This window comes from Salmo salar, chromosome ssa12 (genome assembly GCF_905237065.1).
Source record: "Salmo salar chromosome ssa12, Ssal_v3.1, whole genome shotgun sequence".
In the NCBI taxonomy this organism is placed as follows: domain Eukaryota; kingdom Metazoa; phylum Chordata; class Actinopteri; order Salmoniformes; family Salmonidae; genus Salmo; species Salmo salar.
The window spans coordinates 36416376-36438017 of NC_059453.1; the positions used below are offsets into that span (position 1 = coordinate 36416376).

The 21642-nt window shown below is 40.7% G+C and overlaps 1 protein-coding gene across 1 annotated transcript; it reads right to left on the reverse strand.

The window, feature by feature from the left end:
- Positions 1–1495: 1495 nt before the first annotated feature.
- LOC106564981 (procathepsin L) lies at positions 1496–18734 on the reverse strand. Its single transcript, XM_014131537.2, has 8 exons — positions 18666–18734; positions 17511–17637; positions 13052–13174; positions 3791–3949; positions 3052–3273; positions 2651–2816; positions 1995–2094; positions 1496–1644 (listed from the first exon to the last, which is right to left on the reverse strand). The coding sequence occupies exons 2-8, from the start codon at positions 17634–17636 to the stop codon at positions 1548–1550; spliced, it is 993 nt and encodes a 330-aa protein (XP_013987012.1). The 5' UTR covers position 17637; positions 18666–18734; the 3' UTR covers positions 1496–1547.
- Positions 18735–21642: the final 2908 nt, after the last annotated feature.

Genomic DNA, 21642 nt, shown 5'->3' on the forward strand with positions numbered 1-21642 from the left:
GGCCTTGAAATACATCCACAGGTACACCTGTAATTGACTCAAATGATGTCAATTAGCCTATCAGAAGCTTCTAAAGCCATGACATCATTTTCTGGAATTTTCCAAGCTGTTTAAAGGCACAGTCAACTTAGTGTATGTAAACTTCTGACCCACTGGTGTTGTGATACAGTGAATTATAAGTGAAATAATCTGTCTGTAAACAATTGTTGGAAAAATTACTTGTGTCATGAACAAAGTAGATGTCCTAACCGACTTGCCAAAGCTATAGTTTGTTTACAAGAAATTTGTGGAGTGTCTGAAAAACTAGTTTTAATGACTCCAACCTAAGTGTATGTAAACTTCCGACTTCAACTGTACCTTAAACGCTGAGTGATGGGCCTGGAGAAATGTAACCATTAAATTCATAGACAGCGCTATAGATGCAAGGACTGACCAACAATGACATCAACATTATAGTGTTAACCATGTTTTGAGGCTATACAGTGTTTGTTACACTTTCATTGTTTATAAACATTGGAGTAAAAAATATATATTTTGGGTGCTGATGGGGTATGACATGAGGCATTTATAAGTTATATTCTTCAAGAATCAATGGGTATATACCATTAATTTATACATCCACAAATGGATATTGCAACTAAGGATTTTACAACACAATTTATGGTACCCTGGCTGTGAATTTATTTTATTATAAATGAATTCAATCAATCTAAAAGCTTTGAGTCTTCTTGGGTATGACGCTACATGCTTGGCACACCTGTATTTGGGGAGTTTCTCCCATTATTCTCTGCAGATCCTCTCAAGCTCTGTCAGGTTGGATCGGGAGCGTCGCTGCACAGCTATTTTCAGGTCTCTCCAGAGATGTTATATCGGGTTCAAGTCCGGGCTCTGGTTGGGCCACTCAAGGACATTCAGAGACTTGTCCCGAAGCCACTCCTGCGTTGTCTTGGCTGTGTGCTTAGGGTTGTTGACCTGTTGGAAGGTGAACATTTGCAAACTTCTTCCATTTAAGAATGATGGAGGCCACTATGTTCTTGGTGACCTTCAAAGCTACAGAAATGTTTTGATACCCTTCCCCAGATCTGTGCATCGATACAATCCTGTCTCTGAGGTCTACGGACAATTCCTTCAACCTCATGGCTTGGTTTTTGCTCTGACGTGCACTGTCAACTGTGGGATCTTAGACAGGTATGTGCCTGTCCAATCAATTGAATTGACCACAGGCAGACTCCAATCCAGGTGTAGAAACATCTCACGAATGATCAATGGAAACAGGATGCACCTGAGATCATTTTTGAGTCTTATAGAAAAGGGTCTGAATACTTCTGTTTTTTATTGGTAATACATTTTCAAACATTTCTAAAAACCTGTTTACACTTTGTCATTTCCGGGTATTGTGTGTATATTTTTGAGAAAACAAAAATATTTAATACATTTTAGAATAAGGCTGTAATGTAACAAAATGTTGAAAAAGTCAAGGGGTCTGATTTTTTTGCTGAATGCACTGTATTTCTAGCTAGGATTCCAAGTGTGTCAACATACACAGATCACATAATAGGGTAGACTGGGTGTCTGGCAATACCACACTGGTTGTATCCTCTGGCCATGAGAATGTACCCGTCTCTTCCCCAACCAGTACCCCAGCTGCAAAACCAATGGAGAAATTAAAGAATACTTAGTACCGAGAGTGTGTGTACATTTACATGAGATATGTACATGACGTGTGAATAGAACTCAAATCAATTACCTGGTAGTATGATTGAATTTGGAACTTTTCTTTTAAAAATTAAAAAATATAATAGGGTTATTTGGCTGGATGAGTAATGCGTAAACGGTGGCCTTTTTACAACACAAATTGCTGAAGAAAAGTGTAGAATTAAATCACACTGGCAGGTTATGATGAGTTTGACTGTATTTTCTGCATCAAAAATGTTGCCCTATGTCATTAATATTGAGTTGTTGGATGGCTTTACACTTTCAAAGTAAACACTGACCTGTTTTTCACAATCCAATAGTCCAGGTAAGAACTACCATACCCGACAGCCAGTACAGCATGGTTAGTTCTTGTTGAACAGTCAGGCTGGTAGAGGACTCCTAAAGAAGAAGCACTACAAGAGTTAATGTGCAATTCATATGTATTTATTTACAATTTAATAGAGGTAATGGTAACACTTTACTGAAAGCATCCAGGTATAATGCATTATGCAGTTATAATGCATAACGAGTTGTCATGATGATGATGATGACCCCTTTACATTATAATAATTTCATAGTGATACGGGCTAAATAACCAGTTGAAAATATAATATAATATAAATATAATATAAATATTATAAAGACTCGTACATGGTTATAACAAGTTATGCCTGGATTCTTCAAGTAAAGTGTTTCCAAGTATTAGTTCTGTCACTGTATGACCATTCATTGGTATTGGTAATACTAGGGCTATTTTCTCTTCTTACTTATTTGTTGCTTAATGGTTCCCACCTAAATTGTAGTAATACGTTTGCAGAAGAGTCCATGCAGTAAAGTCGAACTGTTCCAATCTCAAGAGAGATAATCTATTACCTCTTTTTGGAGAGCGTACCCTTGACATGAATGTACACGTATACTTGTTCACATCTAATCATAGGTGTGACACCTAGCTCACCATCTTTGTAGAACTTGAAGGAGGGATGTGTGGCGTTCACAGACACCGCGATAGGGCCAACCTCATACAAAGTGTCTCGAAACACTTTTTCATCCAGAGAAGGAACTCTGTTGAAGCCTTTGCACCAGGCTTCCTTTGTTGCATTCTGGTATTCACAAGGGCCCACCTGAAAACAGTTTATTTTGATAATCTCAAGCTTTACAGTGATCTTTTCACTCATCTATTCTATGTTCTTTCCAAAATTCCCACTTTTTACAGAAATACCAGTTGGATGATTCCTGGTTTCATGGTTATTCCCTCCTGATTCCAAGAATCTTCCAACTGGGATTTCTGGAAAACCTAAGAATTTTGGGAAAGTTACCAGAATTTTGCAACCCTAATGGTAACATATTGTATTGTACCTCTGCAGTGTAAGGATATTTCCTCTCCGACATAATCCCATGATCTGAAACGTAACTAAAACACCTCATGGCCAAGCCACCACCACAGCCATGATTGTGATAGTCTCCACTGCAGTCCACAAGGTTCTGCTCACTCAGAGGCAACAGTTTGCCTGTCTGCTTGAACAACTGGCCCTCCAGTGCTCCGACTGCAGCAAATGCATAGCAAGATCCACAAGACCCCTAGATCAAATAAAATAGTTGTCATATCTACTGTTTTGCTTTGAAGCTATTGCCTAGATGTAAATGCGTAGCAAGATCCACAATGCCGCTAGATAAAATACCCATTTTATTTCCCCTATTGTGCTTTGAAGTTATCCTCTAGAGCTATGGCGGCATGTTTTTCCTGGTAAAGTGCTCAGGAAAAACTCCTGTCGCTTCTCATCATATCAAGCCACTACGTCAACAGTGTCTAAGAAACATAGGTACAGTTTCGTCACCTTTCTAAATGCAGAGAAAGTGGCTTTTCATGTCATGTCTAATAAGTGGCACCTAGACTACCCACTTCTCTAATCCTTTCTATATCAGTGTCTGTACAATACCAGAAAAATGAAGGGGAGAATAATAACTTCCAGTTAAGTCAAATGTTTACTTAGTCATGCATTATGTCAATGGGAGACTAAAGGAAATGTCGACTTAAGTGGAAGTTAGGATTCGCCCAAAAGTGAGAGAGAACAAATGAAAGAGGTTGCTCTTCAACCTGGTTCTTCACTGGAGTCACATATCCATATAGACGCCAGTCCCACATCTCAGGAGCTGCTGAGAGACTGCAGTTCCACTTAGAGAGGGGGATCCCATCCAGGCTTTTCACCTCTTCAGCATCATTAGCGGTCAACAAGGCGTTGTACTCTTTATTCGTCTGGAACACAGAATTAAAACTAGAATGGATCGGCATCCTAATGGATCACCTTAGTCAAGAAAACATTAATTCTAGAAACTGATTAAATATTGTAAAAAACAATGAATGTGTAGATACGTCTGCATTGTACTGTGTCTCTGTGGTCTGGACAAATGGGGGCAGGGGGTGTCATTCATAACCTACAATGCCTTTAGAATGTATTCAGACCCCTTGACTTTTTTCATCTTTTGTTACATTGCAGCCTTATTCTAAAACTGATTAAATAGTTTTTTTGACCTCATCAATCTACACACAATGGCGAAGCAAAAACTGTTTTTTAGACATTTTTGCAAATGTATTAAACATAAAATAAGACTGAAATCACATTTACATAAGTATTCAGACCCTTTACTCAGTACTTTCTTGAAGCACCTTTGGCAGCGATTACAGCATTGAGTCTTCTTGGGTACGACGCTAAAAGCTTGGCACATTTGTATTTGGGGAGTTTCTCCCATTCTTCTCTGCATATCCTCTCAAGCTCTGTCAGGATGGATGCGGAGCGTTGCTGCACAGCTATTTTCAGGTCTCTCCAGAGATGTTATATCGGGTTCAAGTACGGGCTCTGGCTAGGCCACTCAAGGACATTCTGAGACTTGTTCCGAAGCCACTCCTGCGTTGTCTTGGCTGTGCGCTTAGGGTCGTTGTCCTGTTGGAAGGTGAACATTCGCCTCAGTCTGGAGTGCTGCAGAGATGGTTGTCCTTCTGGAAGGTTCCCCATCTCCACAGAAGCACTATAGAGCTCTGTCAGAGTGACCATCGGGTTCTTGGTCACCTCCCAGACTCAGATTGCTCAGTTTGGCCTGGCCGCCATCCCTAGGAAGATTCTTGTTGGTTCCAAACTCCTTCCGTTTAAGAATTATGGAGGCCACTGTTCTTGGGGACCTTTAATGCTGAAGACATTTTTTGGTACCCTTCCCCAGATCTGTGCCTGAACACAATCCTGTCTCGTAACTCTATGGATAATACCATCGACCTTATGGCTTGGTTTTTGCTCTGACATGCACTGTCAACTGTGGGACCTTATATAGACAGGTGTGTGCCTTTCCAAATCAATGTGTCAATGTGCGGGGGCACCGCTGTTGAGGTAATTGAGGTAATTATGTACATGTAGGTAGAGTTATTAAAGTGGCTTTGCATAGATAATAACAGAGAGTAGCAGCAGCCATTTGATTAGCTATTCAGGAGTCTTATGGCTTGGGGGTAGTAGCTATTTAGATGCCTCTTGGACCTAGACTTGGCACTCCGGTACCGCTTGCTGTGCGGTAGCAGAGAGAACAGTCTATGACTAGGGTGGCTGGAGTCTTTGACAATTTTTAGGGCCTTTCTCTGACACCGCCGGTATAGAGGTCCTGGATGGCAGGAAGCTTGGCCCCGGTGATGTACTGGGCCGTTCGCACTACGCTCTTGCGGTCGGAGGCCTAACAGTTGCCATACCAGGAAGTGATGCAACCCTTCAGGATGCTCTTGATTGTGCAGCTGTAAAACCTTTTGAGGATCTGAGGACCCATGCCAAATCTTTTCAGTCCGCTGAGGGGGAATAGGTTTTGTTGTGCCCTCTTCACGACTGTCTTAGTGTGCTTAGACCATGTTAGTTTGTTGATGATGTGGACACTAAGGAACTTGAAGCTCTCAACCTGCTCCACTACAGCCCCGTCAATGGGAATGGGGACGTACTCGGTCCTCCTTTTCCTGTAGTCCACAATCATCTCCTTTGTCTTGATTACGTTGAGGGAGAGCTTGTTGTCCTTGCACCACACGGTCAGTTCTCTGACCTCCTCCCTATAGGCTGTCTCATCGTTGTCGGTGATCAGGTCTACCACTGTTGTGTCATGAGGCAAACTTAATGATGGTTTTGGAGTCGTGCCTAGTCGTGCAATCATGAGTGAACAGGGAGTACAGGATGGGACTGAGCACGCACCCCTGAGGGGCTCCCGTGTTGAGGATCAGCGTGGCGGATGTGTTGTTACCTACCCTTACCACCTGGGGGCGGCCCGTCAGGATGTCCAGAATTCAGTTGCAGAGGGAGGTGTTTAGTCCCAGGGTTTTAGTTTAGTGATGAGCTTTGAGGGCACTATGGTGTTGAACGCTGAGCTGTAGTCAATGAATAGCATTCTCACATAGGTATTCCTTTCGTACAGGTGGGAAAGGGAAGTGTGGAGTGCAATAGAGATTGCATCATCTGTGGATATGTTGGTGCGGTATGCAAATTGGAGTGGGTCTTGGGTTTCTGGGATAATGGTGTTGATGTGAGCCATGACCAGCCTTTCAAAGCATTTCATGGCTACAGACGTGAGTGCTACGGGTTGGTAGTCATTTAGGCAGGTCACCTTAGAGTTCTTCAGCACAGGGACTATGGTGGTCTGCTTGAAACATGTTGGTATTACAGACTCGGACAGGGAGAGGTTGAAAATGCCAGTGAAGACACTTGCCAGTTGGTTAGCGCATGCTCGGAGTACACGTCCTGGTAATCCGTCTGGCCCAGCGGCCTTGTGAATGTTGACCTGTTTAACCTGTTGGGGATAGGGGGCAGTATTTACACGGCCGGATAAAAAACGTACCCGATTTAATCTGGTTACTACTCCTGCCCAGTAACTAGAATATGCATATAATTATTGGCTTTGGATAGAAAACACCCTAAAGTTTCTAAAACTGTTTGAATGGTGTCTGGGAGTATAACAGAACTCATATGGCAGGCAAAAACCTGAGAAGATTCCTTACAGGAAGTGGCCTGTCTGACAAGTTCTTGTTCATCTTGGCTCTTTTTATTGAAGACTGAGGATCTTTGCTGTAACGTGACACTTCCTACGGCTCCCATAGGCTCTCAGAACCCGGGAAAAAGCTGAATGATATCGAGGCAGCCCCTGGCTGAAACCCATTAGCGCGTTTGGATAGTGGCCTGTCAGAGGACCATCAGACTGGGGCTCGTGCACGAGGGCACGAGATGTTTTTATTTTCTCTCTCTTTGAACGTAAACACGCTTTCCCGGTCGGAATATTATCGCTTTTTTGCGAGAAAAATGGCATAAAAATCGATTTTAAACAGCGGTTGACATGCTTCGAAGTACGGTAATGGAATATTTAGAATTTTTTTGTCACGAAATGCGTCATGCTCGTCACCCTTCTTTACCATTCGGATAGTGTCTTGAATGCACGAACAAAACGCCGCTATTTGGATATAACTATGGATTATTTGGGACCAAACCAACATTTGTTATTGAAGTAGAAGTCCTGGGAGTGCATTCTGACGAAGAACAGCAAAGGTAATAACATTTTTCTTATAGTAAAACTGACTTTGGTGAGTGCTAAACTTGCTGGGTGTCTAAATAGCTAGCCCTGTGATGCCGGGCTATCTACTGAGAATATTGCAAAATGTGCTTTCACCGAAAAGCTATTTTAAAATCAGACATAGCGAGTGCATAGAGGAGTTCTGTATCTATAATTCTTAAAATAATTGTTATGTTTTTTGTGAACGTTTATCGTGAGTAATTTAGTAAATTCACCGGAAGTGTTCGGTGGGAATGCTAGTCACATGCTAGTCACATGCTAATGTAAAAAGCTGGTTTTTGATATAAATATGAACTTGATTGAACAAAACATGCATGTATTGTATAACATAATGTCCTAGGGGTGTCATCTGATGAAGATCATCAAAGGTTATTAGTGCTGCATTTAGCTGTGGTTTGGGTTTATGTGACATTATATGCTAGCTTGAAAAATGGGTGTCTGATTATTTCTGTCTGGGTACTCTGCTGACATAATCTAATGTTTTGCTTTCGTTGTAAAGCCTTTTTGAAATCGGACAGTGTGGTTAGATTAATGAGAGTCTTGTCTTTAAAATGGTGTAAAATAGTCATATGTTTGAGAAATTGAAGTAATAGCATTTCTAAGGTATTTGAATAACACGCCACGGGATTACACTGGCTGTTGAGTAGGTGGGACGCAAGCGTCCCACCTAGCCCATAGAGGTTAACGGTCTTACTCACATCGGCTGTGGAGAGTGTGATCACACAGTTGTCATGAACAGCTTTTCAGCTTTTCCCGGGGCCTCTCATGCATGTTTCAGTGTTACTTGCCTCGAAGTGAGCATAGAAGTTTTTTAGCTCATCTGGTAGGCTTGTGTCACTAGGCAGCTCTCGGCTGTGCTTCCCTTTGTAGTCTGTAATAGTTTGCAAGCCCCGTTACATCCAATGAGCATCGGAGCCAGTGTAGTATGATTCGATCTCAGTCCTGTATTGATGCTTTGCCTGTTTGATGGTTCGTTGGAGGGCATAGCGGGATTTCTTATAAGCTTCCGGGTTAGAGTCCCGCTCCTTGAAAGCGGCAGCTCTACCCTTCAGCACAGTGCGAATGTTGCCTGTAATCCATGGCTTCTGGTTGGGGTATGTACGTACAGTCACTGTGGGGATGACGTCCTCGATGCACTTATTGATAAAGCCAGTGACTGAGGTGGTGTACTCCTCAATGCTATTAGAAGAATCCCGGAACATATTCCAGTCTGTGCTAGCAAAACAGTCCTGTAGTTTAGCATCTGCTTCATCTGACCACTTTTTTATAGACAGAGTCACTGGTGCTTCCTGCTTTAATTTTTGCTTGTAAGCAGGAATCAGGAGGATAGAGTTATGGTCAGATTTGCCAAATGGAGGGCGAGGGAGAGCTTTGTACACATCTCTGTGTGTGGAGTAAAGGTGGTCTATCTCTGTCCAGTGTCTGTGTTCTTTTGCCTGTCTTAGTCTTTTTATTGGCCAGTCTGAGATATGGCTTTTTCTTTGCAACTTTGCCTAGAAGGCCAGCATCCCAGAGTCGCCTCTTCACTGTTGACGTTGAGACTGGTGCTTGGAGGTACTATTTAATCAAGCTGCCAGTTAAGAACTTGTGAGGCGTCTGTTTCTCAAACTAGACGCTCTAATGTACTTGTCCTCTTGCTCAGTTGTGCCCCGGGGCCTTCCACTCCTCTTTCTATTCTGGTTAGAGCCAGTTTACGCCGTTCTGTGAAGGGAGTAGTACACAGCGTTGTACGGGATCTTCAGTTTCTTTTTCACATGGAATAGCCTTCATTGCTCAGAACAAGAATAGACTGATGAGTTTCAGAAGAAAGTTATTTGTTTCTGGATATTTTTAGCCTGTAATCGAACCCACAAATGATGATGCTCCAGATACTCAACTAGTCTAAAGAAGGCCAGTTGTATTGCTTCAGCTACAATAGTGATTTACAACTATAACAATGTCTACACTGTATTTCTGATCAATTTGATGTTATTTTAATGGACAAAAAAATGCTTTCTTTCAAAAACAAGGACATTTCTAAGTGACCCCAAAGTTTTGAACGGTAGTGTACATACTTTCAGTTCGTCCCATTTATTTTCCAGCGATTGAACATTAGCTAGCAGAACAGAAGGCAAGGGCAGATTAGCCACTCGTCGCCTCACACGGCATCCTGATCTCTTTCTGCGAAACCTACGTTTCCTTTTCCAGCAAATCACGGGGATCTGGACCGGGTCGGCTGTCTGTAGTATATCCCTCACGTCCAACTCATTGAAGAAGAACTCGTCCAATTTGAGGTGATTAATCCCAGTTCTGGTGTCCAGAAGCTCTTTTCAGTCATAAGAAAAGGTAGCAGCAACATTATGTACAAAACAAGTTACAAACAATGCGAAAAAACAAAAAAAATAGCATGGTTGTTTAAGAGCCGATAAGACGGCAACTCTCCCCTCTGGCGCCATCTTGCTACTTGAGGCTGTAATCGCTGCCAAAGGTGCTTCAACAAAGTACCTACTTCGGCAAATGAAATATTTAACTTTATTATTTTTAATAAATTAGTAAACATTTCTAAAAAACAGTTTTTGCTTTGTAATTATAGGGTATTGTGGGTAGATTGATGAGGGGGAAAATTATGTAATCAGTTTTAGAACAAGGCTGTAATGTAACAAAATGTGGAAAAAATACTTTTCTGGTCTGAATACTTTTCGAATGCACTGGATATATTATTATTTATTTATTTTTGTGCCTGTTTTGCATGTTATTTTGCCATTAATATGTGTCACATATCAGTTTGCAAACAATGAAAAATATATATATTATTGAGTTAATAAAGCCGCATACAAAGATGGTCTCTTTTTTGCTTTCTTGAATATCAGGTGTTACAGCCTAGCTCTGGGCTTTCTGTGGTGATGGGGCAGGCTGTGAAAATTCCAAGCATAGGGAGTGCTAATATTCTCTAGTTGCACCGTGATTTGCTCAGTGTTCTGTCACTCATGGGGACACTGCGTCACCGCAAAATCTACAGGGAGAGCTCAAAAATTCAAGCCTCTTGGGTGCTGCCATAGAGTTACATTAGAAGTGCCCATCCAAGAAGGCTCAAGGTCATTGGCCACAGATACAAGTATGTCAAACCACGTTATATCTACAGTACCTTTGATTGGATTGATCATTTCAACATACTACTTTCAAAATCTTAGCTTGCAAGCTAGCAGTCATCATCAGGGCCAGTTTGGCCCTGTCCGTGGGGTATCGTAAAACGGGGCCACAGTGTCTCCCGACCCCTCCTGTCTCAGCCTTCAGTATTTATGCTGCAGTAGTTTATGTGTCGGGGGGCTAGGGTCAATCTGTTATATCTGGGGTATTTCTCCTGTCTTATCCTGTGTCCTGTGTGAACTTAAGTATGCTCTCTCTAATTCTTTCTTTCTCTCTCTCAGAGGACCTGAGCCCTAGGACCATGCCTCAGGACTACCTGACCTGATGACTCCTTGCTGTCCCCAGTCCACCTGGCCGTGCTGCTGCTCCAGTTTCAACTGTTCTGCCTGCGGCTATGGAACCCTGACCTGTTCACTGGACGTGCTACCTGTCCCAGACCTGCTGATTTCAACTCTCTAGACAGCAGGAGTGGTAGAGATACTCTGAGTGATCGGCTATGAAAAGCCAACTGACATTTACTCCTGAGGTGCTGACCTGTTGTACCCTCGACAACCACTGTGATTATTATTATTTGACCCTGCTGGTCATCTATGAACATCTATGAACATCTTGGCCATGTTCTATTATAATCTCCACCCGGCACAGCCAGAAGAGGACTGGCCACCCCTCATAGCCTGGTTCCTCTCTAGGTTTCTTCCTAGGTTCTAACCTTTCTAGGGAGTTTTTCCAAGCCAACGTGCTTCTACACCTGCATTGCTTGCTGTTTGGGATTTTAGGCTGGGTTTCTGTACAGCACTTTGAGATATCAGCTGATGTAAGAAGGGCTTTATAAATAAATTTGATTTGATTTGATCATGAATCAAGCCGACAATCTACTGGCAAATCCTTTTCAATACTTGTCATATGAAGAGAAATTATGAAGATGAAATTATAGATAAAACGTATCGTTGCTCATCGGCCATTGGACATAAACATTTCACAAAAACTTGGAAATCGCAAATTCAAGAATGAGTGGTTTGGAAGGAATCAGTGGCTAACTGCAAGCCTGCTATTCAGTGGAGTGGATGTCCAAGTCTTGGTTAAAGGGTCTCTTTTCCAAGTTTAAAAGGATAAACATTCAACATTGGCCATGTTGTCAATCCAGCATGACTTCTGCCGCTTTCAAAACAACTGGAAACTCGGAACTGGGAAATCTCAGACTTCAGTGAGTGGGAACTCTGAAAAAACGAGCTCAGACTGGGAAAATATATTTTGAACGGTCATCCAACTCAGTCTTCCAAGTTGGGGGTTCGGGCCTCTTTCTAGAGCTCCGACCTGAAGATCACTAACGTCATGATTCGAACTTGCTTTTTTCCCCGAGTTCCCAGTTGAAAGCACCATAAATCCAGAGAATGAGAGACTTTGATGACAAAGTTTGATGACAAAATTTGCCCACGAAGGACCGCCACACCACCTTCCTGTTCATGTGAGCACAGCACAACAAAGTGAGTCCAAAAATGTATTGTATGTTGCTGCAAAAATGATGTAATATGCCAGGGAGATATGTATACTGTAGCTAAGAAAGTAATACTATTTGTATGTTGTGTAGTAAGCTGTTAGTAGCCCGTGTGCGTCCTCCTAATAATTTGGTCCCCTTTCCCCTCATAATTTAGCCTTCTTTTCTGACTTGGTGGTGCACATGTAGCTTATAGCCTGTTTTAGAGAAATGTCAGCATCGAATATTGTTAGACCTTTCATTGACTACGGTTCTGACTTGGTGTACAGGGAGAATACGTCCGTCCTAGCTCTCTCAGTAATGTCTTAATCAAAATTACGGATTGCCTCTTATCTGCTCGTCGTCCCCTCATGCCATAGTTTGTACATCTCAATTGTCAGTAGAAACCACATTTGTTTAAGCAAGCCAGCCATATCAGCTATGTTATTTTAAAAGGCAGTAAATGCGGCTGAATGAAGTGTTTCGCTGTCAGACAAGACTCCACTGACAGCCAGATGTAGCAGTAGTAAGGTGTTGGGACTGCTGTTGAGACTCTGCTGTTGGGACACCTTTTATGTAGGCCCTAACCGTTTGCCACCATTATAGTCCAATTAATGTATTGATTAGTGTTGTGTTGTGTAGTGGCTTTGCTGGCATGCATAAACATTTTTGTGGGGAGTTTGCACCACCGAGATTTACATTCTAAAATCTCCACTGTCTACAATACAGCATACAGTATTTCCCACAATATTACCTAGCCTTGCTGGAGCAAACTGACATCTAATGTCTTCAATGGGAGAAACAGGTAGGCCAACTATTTACCTCTGAAGTGATAACATTTCAAGTTAAGTTAAATCTCACAAAACTCAGTTTTGGAAAATACTGACTTTATGACGAAAGTAATCCTACTTACACATTTTAATCAATTTTGGCACTAGAATTTATGTTTATTACTACTATCGATGCCATATAGGCCTTTTTCAAGCAGATAAGTCATTTTTGGGGTTCAGTTCCTCTTTAATATTAAGTTGTAATATACTGAACTTCCCCTTTATCTGGGACTTAGTAAAACAATCTGTAAAAGCTGCTCTCTTTCCTATTTATATTTTTTATATTTCTTAAATTCATGTTTCATGCTCATCCAATTGCTGATCCAATTACAATTGTCGGTTGTCTTACCATGTCTCCAAACTGGTTCATTCCCAGGGTGAAGGTGTGCTTTCCCATTTCTGCCTCCAGGTTGTGTTGACGGATGAGGCCTTGGTTTGTCTCCCAGATCATCCTTCTGAAGCCCTCATCCACCTGAGAAAGACAAGCCAAAAGCCCCACAAGTTATTGACATCATGATTAATCTCTATGGTGCAAATCGTAACACAAGGGTGATATGCATATGCTAAACTTCCACTGAAGTCACATTTTCACCCAGCTAGCACACTTGGTTCCTTGGAAGTTGTGGGAACATACATTTTTGGTTTCCCATTGGTTCTGGGAATGAAGGCATACATTTCCTGACTGGTAAAACTGAATGTTTTTTTAAGATTCTGAGAACAGAAGTGAACATTGTGCCTGTTCTGGGAATGTATATTTTTGGGTTGCAGAGAGGTTCTGATAATGTTTTACTATGATTCCCTGAAAATGTTCCTGGGTGGTTTTATTAATGTTATGAGAACGGAAATTCAAAGTTATTTGAAGGTAATTAAATAACGTTTTGAGAACATTCTCTAAATGTGAAAGAAATGTAAAAGTTATTTGGAGGTTTGTGAATAATTTCCTTTAAACTTTCACTGAATGTTTCAATACGACTTTTAATAGCACTGCTAGCTTGGTTTGGATTAACCTCTTGGCGTTCCCCTAGGATAGGGGGCGCTAAAGCGATTTTTGAAAAAGATTTGTGCCCATTTTAAACGGCCTCCTACTCAAACTCAGAAGCTAGGATATGCATATAATTAATACTTGTGGATAGAAAACACGCTAAAGTTTCTAAAACTGTTTGAATGGTGTCTGTGAGTATAACAGAACTCATATGGCAGTCAAAACCCCGAGACAGATGGAAACAGGAAGTGGAATTCTGAATTACGAACTCAACTTCATCACATTGCCTATTAATCACACCGTGAGCTATGGTTCATTGAGCACTTCCTATTGCTTCCACTAGATGTCCCCAGTCTTCACAAATTGGTTTAAGCCTTCTACTGTTAAAACTGAATGAATGAGACGCTGTGGAACGTAGTCAGACAGAGAGGGCCATCACCATTATGACGCCGGCGCCCCTGGTTACCCTCCCCTTTCGAAATGTTTTGAAACACAATGCAATCGTCCCCCTCGAATCTTATTGGCTCTCTTGTTGAAAAACGCCCTGAAGATTTATGTTATACAACGTTTGACATGTTTGAACTAACCTAAATGGGAAAAAAATTCATTTTCTCGAAATGGCTGTCCCGTGGCCGACGGAAGTTTTGGAGCAGCCTTCAGACGCGCTAACAAGAACAAGCTCTTGGAACATAAAGGAGTCATTTTTTCGAACGAAAATACATTTGTTGTGGACCTGGGATTCCTGGAAGTGCTTTCTGATGAAGACAACCAAAGGTAAGGGATTATTGACAATAGTATGCAAGACTAGATGTGATATGCAATTGTTCCAAGATGGCTAGCCTATTGCTATTGCTAACCTATTGTTCTGAGTATCGCATCCCCTTTTATCGCAAAGTGTGATTACCCAGTAAAGTTATTTTTAAATCTGGCATTACAGGTGCTTTCAAGAGATATTCATCTATAAATCTTAGAATGACAATATTACATTTTAAAAATGTTTTCGAATAGTAATTTAGTAAATTGTAGCTCTGTTTCATCGGATGCATTTGAGGGAAAATAGTTAGTCAACGTTACGCACCGATGTAAAATGCTGTTTTTATATGTAAATATGAACTTTATCGAACAAAAGAATGCATGTATTGTGTAACATGATGTCCTAGGTGTGTCATCTGATGAAGATTGTCAAAGGTTAGTGCTGCATTTAGCTGTTTTTTGGTTATTTGTGATGCATGTGGTTGGTCGGAAAATGGCTATGTGGCTACTTTTACGATATACTCCTCTAACATAATCTAATGTTTTGCTTTTGCTGTAAAGCCTTTTTGAAATCGGACAACGTGGTTCGATTCAGGAGAGGTGTATCTATAAAACGATATAATTTGAAAAAAAAATTGAATTTTTTTTTTTATAAAATTTTGTTATGCTAATGGCGATATGATTTTTCGCTGGATGGGGTTAACTGTTTTGAACTCCAAGCACAGAGAGGCAACGTGGACATTTATTTGCTTAGGCATTAATCATGCAAACACCAAAACATTTTTATTGTGGCTCAGCATCAGTGCGATTCAAACCTATGATCTCTGGTCCCTATCATTGAAATAAGTCCACTGCGCCACCAGCATGGAGGAAGCGTGCCATGTTTTTTAAACTCATACAAAGCTGTTCAAACAGACCCCATTTCAAAGGAACCAAGAACTAATTTAAGTTCAAGTGTGGGCAATTAGTGGGCTCGGCCAACACACCTAAACACACTTAACAAGATAGAGAGTTTTGTTGACACTGAAAACGGAATGTATATTTTTTAAATAACATTCTTAGAACGTTCTTTGAATGTTACGACAGATTTCTTGTTGATTTTATGGACAGTTTTCTTAATGTTCTGAGAACATTAATGGTCTGAGGACACTTTAAATAGAACCATGAAGAAATCTGCAGAAAATGTTATGGTGAAGTACTAAAATTCCCATAGAAGACATTTTGTTTCTTAACATTCTCTGACCAATTTGAGAACATTACTTTAATTAGAACCATACGGAAACCTGTAGGAAGAATTGTGCTGAAGTACTGAAATTCCCACAGAAGAACGTTGTTTCTTAACGTACTCTAAACTATTTGAGAACATTCCCAATGTCAAACCAGTTAGATAATGTTCCAAGAACATGGGATTGGTATCCCTAAATCAGGATGGTTGTTGCTAACGTGCGCTAAAGTGACTAGAATTACATTGTAAGTAACAGCCAACTTTCCAGGACATAGACATGTCTTATATGGGCAGAAAGCTTATATTATTGTTAATCTAACTGCACTGTCCAATGTATAGTAGCTACTACAGTGAAAAAATACTATGCTATTGTTTGAGGAGAGTGCACAACAACAAAACGCTTTTATCAAGGCAACTGGTTTGATACATTGACCTCTGAAGGTAAATAATGTACTTACATTCAGTAATCTTTCTCTGATTTGTCATCCTAAAAGGTAGCATAGTTTTGTTTGATAAAATACATTTTTATATTCAAATGTAGGAACTGGATCTACAGTTTGAATCCCTGCTGTCTCTGCTTCAGGTCCTAAGCTACAGACAGTTATATTTGAGTGTCATTTTAGGCGAAGATTTTAAAAAAGGGTACGATCCTTGTGAGCTTTTAGGAAATGTTCTGTTAAAGTAAGGAAATATCAAGACAATTATTTAAGTTCCTTAAATGTGCTGAGAATGTTTCAAAGCCAAGCAAATATCCTGCTCCATTCCCAGAACGTTGTGGGAAGGTTTTATGCAAAATAACCATAGACATCCATGCTCTCACCAAGCTCTAAGAAACATAGGGTTCTCAGAACATTATGTGCTAGCTGGGCACAAAATTTGACTTAAAGCTGCAATATGGAACTTTTTGGGTGATCCGACCAAATTCACATGGAGTTATAGATCTGTCATTCTCATTGAAAGTCTAAGAAACTGTAGATCTGTTCTATATGTGCTTTTTCTATGCTTCACTTTCTTAATATCGTTTTTGCATATTTTACATTTGGTTATGTAAACCAGCTTCAAACAGCTGAAAATACAATATTTTTGGTTATATTTCACAGAGGTTTAGATGGTACAATGATTATCTACACTATACTTGCTTGTTTTGTCAAACAAACTACCTCCCCTCCAGGACACCTACAGCACCCGATGTCACAGGAAGGCCAAAAAGATCATCAAGGACAATAACCACCCGAGCCACTGCCTCTTCACCCCGCTACCATCCAGAAGGTGATGTTAGTAGAGGTGCATCAAAGCTGGGACCCGGGAGACTGAAAAACAGCTCTATCTCAAAGCCATCAGACTGTTAAACAACCATCACTAGCACAGAGAGGCTGCTGCACAGTACAGACTCGGAATCATTGGCCACTTTAATAAATGGATCCCTAGTCACTTTAAATAATGTTTACATATCTTACATTACTCATCTCATATGTATATACTGTATTTTATACCATCTATTGCATCTTGCCTATGTCTCTCCATCATCACTCATCCATATATTTATATGTACATATTCTTATTCCATCCCTTTAGAATTGAGTGAATTGTTAGATTACTTGTTAAATATTACTGCACAGTCAGAACTAGAAGCACAAGCATTTCACTACACTCACATAAACACCTGGTTACCATGTGTTTGGATTTTGATTTGTTTGGATTTTAAACTGAATTTAGGCAAAATATTACAATTTTCCTGCAACCAGGAAATTGCAGCGTAATCTCTGCGTAGTGCATATTTAAGTGAAATTTAGGATTAACTCATACTGTATGATTGGCATACTGTGTTTAACATAGGCTCTAAGTAACCTTGGAATACTGTTTGCCGTGTTGGGTTTTCCACTCCTCCCAGATGCCATCCAGCTCAGTGCTCAGTGGCTGATTGAAAGAGGACACCACTGTACACAGTGCCATTAGTAGGAGTTTCATCTGCATCCTACACACACACACACACACACACACACACACACACACACACACACACACACACACACACACACACACACACACACACACACACACACACACACAGAGTTAGCATTTACACTTACATTACTCGATCATTTGTAAACGTGAATAGTTGCCTGAGTAAAAAATGTTATGGAGAATATGAAAGCAATGTAGAGGAATATCATGATCACTAATTCTCATGAAATATGCATACAATACATTTGCACAAATCACAAAGCCATTTTGTTCCTGAGCATATTGATTTTATTTAGAAAAATCATTCAAAGGTAAGATTTCTACAGAGCAGATTTGGCATACAATTTCAAAGAAAATGTTACCTTTGGAGAAAGGAATATTATATATTATACCAAAAAATCGATAATAGGCTAAGGAATAAATTTAAGAATCATCACACCAAATGCGGTGAATAACTCTGCCTACATGTACATATTACCTCAATTACCTCGACACCGGTGCCCCCGCACATTGACTCTGTACCATACCCCCTCTATATAGCCCCACTATTGTTATTTACTGCTGCTCTTTAATTATTTGTTATTCTTATCTCTACTTTTTTTGTTGAATTTTCTTAAAACTGCGTTGTTGGTTAAGGGCTTGTAGTAAGCATTTCACTGTAAGGTCTACACCTGTTGTTTTCGGCAAATGTGACAAATCAAATTTGATTGTTTGACTTGGAGTAGCCTGATGTTTGACTTGGAGTAGCCTGCCCTCAATTTAGGGAACCAAGCCTGAATTTAGTTTAAATTATCATCTCTATAAAGGTTTCTATGGTCTAGCTCGTAATATTTTCCGTAGAATATGTGTTATATTAATGTGTTATATTGATATAGGCATGTGCTTTAATTATGCATCCAAATTATTGAGACCCTTGATAAAGATGAGCAAATATGAGCTATATTGTATGCTATTTGCCTGAGTAAAAAAAAAATCAAAGTAGTACCTTGTGATGACAGCAGAGTAATGTAAAGCTGTAAAACTACATAAAGTCGTTACCTGGGTTTGAATGCTCCTGCCTTGATGGGAAGGGAAAATGAAAGCAATGTAACGGTTTATAGTTTTTAGGCTTCCTCTTTACTCTAACTAGCCTATTGATATTTATAGGTAGGCAGGCATTACATAAGGGTCATAGTTAACCATGTTCCTGTATTTAAACATCTGTTATGAAAGAACAAGTTCCTTTTCATGAGAGCTTCATGATCACTAATTCTTAAGAAATATGCATACAGTACATTTGCATACAGTACAAGTTTTTGTTTTCTAGTCTACCCGGTTCTGACCGTTCTGCCTGTCCTGACCCTGAGCCTGCCTGCCGTCCTGTACCTGCGTGACTCTGACCTGGTTTACGAACCTCTGCCTGCCTTCAACCTGCCTTTTGCCTGCCCCTTTGTAATAATAAATATTCTGAGAATCGAACTATCCTCCTGTGTCTGCATCTGATTCATATCCTGAGACGTGATAATAAAGTATCTGAAATGACTTGAAATATTATTTAAATCCAGGTCTGCAAGGGACTAGGGACGCACACACATACATTTCAATGTTAAATGTTTCTCCCCAACACTTTTGTCTAGTGATGTCATAATTTATTGCCCAATTACATACTGTAGAAATGTATGAAATGAGCTTTGAATGGCAATTTGGCAAAAGAGATTTGAATAGCAATGGAGGAGGTCCCCCAGAACCCTTGTCTGATGTTGCTCCCCACATTTTAAATACAAGTTTTGTAGGACTGCTAAGGGCCTTTTAGAACACAATGAAAAAGGTTACATGGGTACGGAAGTCCTAGATCAGCCCTTCAAGCCGAACAGAGTAAAACAGAATGGGGCTTTTTGTCTTTTCATTCTAAAGCTATCGCGTTTTAGGAAAGACCCAGATGCAGACAATGTCGAAGTAACAAAAGTTTATTACTAGAACAGGGGGCAGGCAAAACGACAGGTCAAGGGCAGGCAGAGGTCAGTAATCCAGATCAGAGTCCAAAAGGTACAGAACGGCAGACAGTCTCAGGGTCAGGGCAGGCAGAGGTCAATAATCCCGTGTGGTGGAACAAGGTACAGGACGGCAGGCAGGCTCAGGGCAGGCAGAATGGTCAAAACTGGGAAACCTAGAAAACAGGAACTTTAGAAAAGACAGGATCAAGGGGAAAACCGCTGGTAGGCTTGACGAACAAAACGAACTGGCAACAGACAATCAGAACACAGGTATAAATACACAGGGGATAATGAGGGGAGATGGGAGACACCTGGTGGGGGGTGGAGACAAGCACAAAGACAGGTGAAACACATCAGGGAGTGACAAAAGTACATGTAAGATGAATGTTATGTTTCAATTCCCTCTCTAATCCACCACCTGCTGAAAGCACTGCTGTCAAAGAGCTAATAGAACTCATTTTGAACCCATGAATGTTCCAGTAACTCACACATTGTCTTTGCCCAAAAGGCGCTATCCCTCTATTATTTATGTCTTTGAGCTTGTAACTGTAAATCAGAAATAAACTGAAATAAGTATGTAAAACCTGAAACAGTTACTTTCATTGTCTCGTCCCTAGCATCCAGGCTAAGAAATAAATTTCAATCTCCATAAAATGTGGGTATGTTTAGCGGTAAACCGATTAGTGTTTGATGTTATAGTTTCTATCCTTAGACCAATATACATCCCCCCTAGATTTTTGTAAAATGTGTGTGCGTGTGCATGTGTGTGTGAGTAATGCTACAAGCACAGTGCGGATACAGTCTTTGGGGATTCGCTAAATCACGTGTTCCAGTTTATTATGTTACTGACACTATTTAAAGTCATTGTAGGTCATGAACAGGTTTAAGTTACAAATTCTTCACAGATCCCAAATTATTTTGACAAAGAGTCTTCAATGTGTCAACACTACATTATTTTTCCAAAAATGTTACGGTCGCTTTACCTTTCAAAAGAACAGCCTACTCCCATAAGACACAATAGTTGTCAGAATAAATAAAGTCAAGATACAAGGATTTCAAATACAGTATAATAGTTTTGACGGGCATTTCTGGAACACGTATCAGGGACAATGAAATATCAAACAATTTATACAAATGTTGGAAGACTGTCAACACAACACTCAATTACACAAAGTATGACATTACCCTGGACAATTCAGTCAGCTTTGATAACTTTAACCAGTCTGTTTATCTTTTATCTTATCCAAAATGGCCTCCTCCATCAACTCCTTGGCCTTCCGGTTGTCAAAAAGCTTTCTGTATGTACCAGGTTTTCCCTTAGGAAGTGCTTTGGACATTTATGTGAAAAAGTGTGTGTATATACAGTATGAGACTCTCAGCACACAACCAGGTCAGAAGGACTGTTATGGTGTTCTGGAGCCAGGCGGGTAATTGCCTCTCGGCTCCAAAAGATGGCATCCTTCTTCTTCACGCTTCAGTGAGTTTTGCCTGCCTACGCTTTTCCCACAGCTGCACAGGTCATCTGAAAACCCTCGCACGGTGCATGGGACCCTTCGTTTCTGTCGTTTCCGTCCGTTTCCTCGCAGTCTTCACAGGTTACTTTAATGGATGCGGACGGCCCTTGACACTATGTGGTTTTAATTGTGTTCGGATTGGCTTCGTGTTTAGACTGTGAAGATGAGAGGTGAGAGAGCCTCATTCTATTAAGATCCATCTGCTGTTGTGGGAAAACATTACCTGAACCTTATTGGTGCGATGGTGGTAATGCAGTCATAAGCATGCCATAACAGAGTTATAAGCAGTTATACACGCTTACAAAAAAGGGTTCTAAAAGGGTTCTTCGGCTGTCCCCATAGGAGAAGGCAGGACCCTTTCTGGTTCCAGGTATAACCCTTTTGGGATGCATGTAGAACCCTCTGTGGAAAGGGTTCTGCCAGGGCAGGGGGCATTGAGGTAGTATCCTGACCTCTGGGGCTCCAGTTAGAAGTTGCCATTTGTGACTCACCACCTGGATTCAGGCTTATGTAGCAAAATGTGAAATG

Bases quoted from the DNA above. Each gene is read 5' to 3' on its own strand.
- LOC106564981 (XM_014131537.2), bottom strand. From the start codon at position 17,636: ATGCAGATGAAACTCCTACTAATGGCACTGTGTACAGTGGTGTCCTCT. The intron at 3,950-13,051 runs GTAAGACAACCG...TCTGTGTTCCAG, and splicing joins TGAACCAGTTTGGAGACATG to ACGAATAAAGAGTACAACGC. The intron at 2,817-3,051 runs GTACAATACAAT...AACTGTTTTCAG, and splicing joins AATATCCTTACACTGCAGAG to GTGGGCCCTTGTGAATACCA.